Source organism: Hyla sarda (assembly GCF_029499605.1).
Source record: "Hyla sarda isolate aHylSar1 chromosome 1 unlocalized genomic scaffold, aHylSar1.hap1 SUPER_1_unloc_5, whole genome shotgun sequence".
Taxonomy (NCBI): domain Eukaryota; kingdom Metazoa; phylum Chordata; class Amphibia; order Anura; family Hylidae; genus Hyla; species Hyla sarda.
Window position 1 is genome coordinate 670923 of NW_026607591.1, and position 1578 is coordinate 672500.

At 39.3% G+C, this 1578-nt stretch overlaps 1 protein-coding gene across 1 annotated transcript in view; it reads right to left on the bottom strand.

Annotated features, from left to right (window-relative positions):
* Nucleotides 1–460: 460 nt before the first annotated feature.
* The window catches only part of LOC130298213 (gastrula zinc finger protein XlCGF17.1-like), an 11013-nt gene continuing 9895 nt past the window's right edge, over nucleotides 461–1578 (bottom strand). Inside the window, exon 2 of the mRNA XM_056551127.1 lies at nucleotides 461–1578. This exon is cut by the window's right edge and continues 210 nt beyond it. Within this exon, the coding sequence (XP_056407102.1) occupies nucleotides 883–1578 (696 nt within the window). The 3' untranslated portion in view covers nucleotides 461–882.

A 1578-nucleotide genomic window follows, 5' to 3' on the forward strand; every position in this document is an offset into this window, starting at 1 on the left:
CACACTACTCCAACTCCCAGTATGCCTTTTGGCTGTCCGTGCATGCTGGGGGTTGTAGTTATGCAACTGCTGGAGGCACACTTTTTCATAGAAAAACTAACTATAACCCCCCCAGCTTGCACAAACTACCAAAGTGCATGCTGGTAGATGTAGTTGTGCTGTCTGCTGCTGTATAACAACATGAGGCGGGGGCAGGGGTCAGCCACAGTGACTGGGAGCGGTCGGCGGGGGGGTATGTGAGAGCAATAGCTGAGCTGCGTGATTGACAGGCAGGGAGCAGCAGTCACGTCTCCCGGCTGCAGCCTGAGATTTTGGACTCATGCCAGGCCAGCATGAGTCTGAAATCAATAAGAGACTAGCGGACGGGACATGTAGGGAGACCCCTAGTGGTGGGTTTTCAAAAATGAAAAGAAACATGGTAATTATAAAAAAAAATTTAATAACATACATTTTGGAACTTGTTAGAAATAGCTTACTTTACAACACATAAAAACTTTTTTTTTCCATTAAATTTTTAATATAAATATTACAAAACAGATTTGGAGAGGCTCTTGTCACTCAAGCGACCATGTGACCTGGGCTGCCCAATTAAGACACCTATACCCAAGGTGACAAAATAAATGAATAAATAAATAGAAATACATTGGGGCTCAAGGTCTTGAACAGTTCTTTCATGTTTAAAACTTGATTTGTGAGAAAAACATTTCCCACATTCTGAACATGAATAGGGTTTTACCCCTGTGTGAGTTTGTTTACAAAGACTTGATTTCTCAGTAAAACATTTCCTACATTCTGCACATGAAAATGCCTTCTCACCTGTGTGAGTTCTTCATGTTTAAGAAGATCAGATTTCACAGTAAAACATATCCCACACTCTGCACATTAAAATGGCTTCTCCTCTGTGTGAGTTTTTTCATGTTTAACAAGTCTTGATTTTCGAGAAAAACATTTCCCACATTCTGAACATGAATATGGTTTCTCCCCTGTGTGAGTTAGTTTATGGTTAACAAGACTTGATTTCTCAGTAAAACATTTCCCACACTCTGCACATGAAAATGGCTTCTCCCCTGTGTGAGTTCTTTGATGTTTAACAAGATGTGATTTCTGAGTAAAACATTTTCTACATTCTGAACATGAAAATGGCTTCTCTCCTGTGTGAGTTATTTGATGTTTAACAAGTTGTGATTGCTGAGTAAAACATTTTCCACATTCTGAACATGAAAATGGCTTCTCTCCTGTGTGAGTTCTTTGATGTCTAACAAGTTCTGATTTATAAGTAAAACATTTTCCACACTCTGCACATGAAAATGGCTTCTCCCCTGTGTGAGTTCTTTGATGATTAACAAGACTTGATTTGTCAGTAAAAGATTTCCCACACTCTGCACATGAAAATGGCTTCTCTCCTGTGTGAGTTCTTTGATGATTAACAAGTTGCGATTTATTAGTAAAACATTTTCCACATTCTGAACATAAAAATGGCTTCTCCCCTGTGTGAGTTCTTTGATGTGCAACAAGATGTGATTGCTGAGTAAAACATTTTCTACATTCTGAGCATGAAAATAGCTTCTCTCCTGTGTG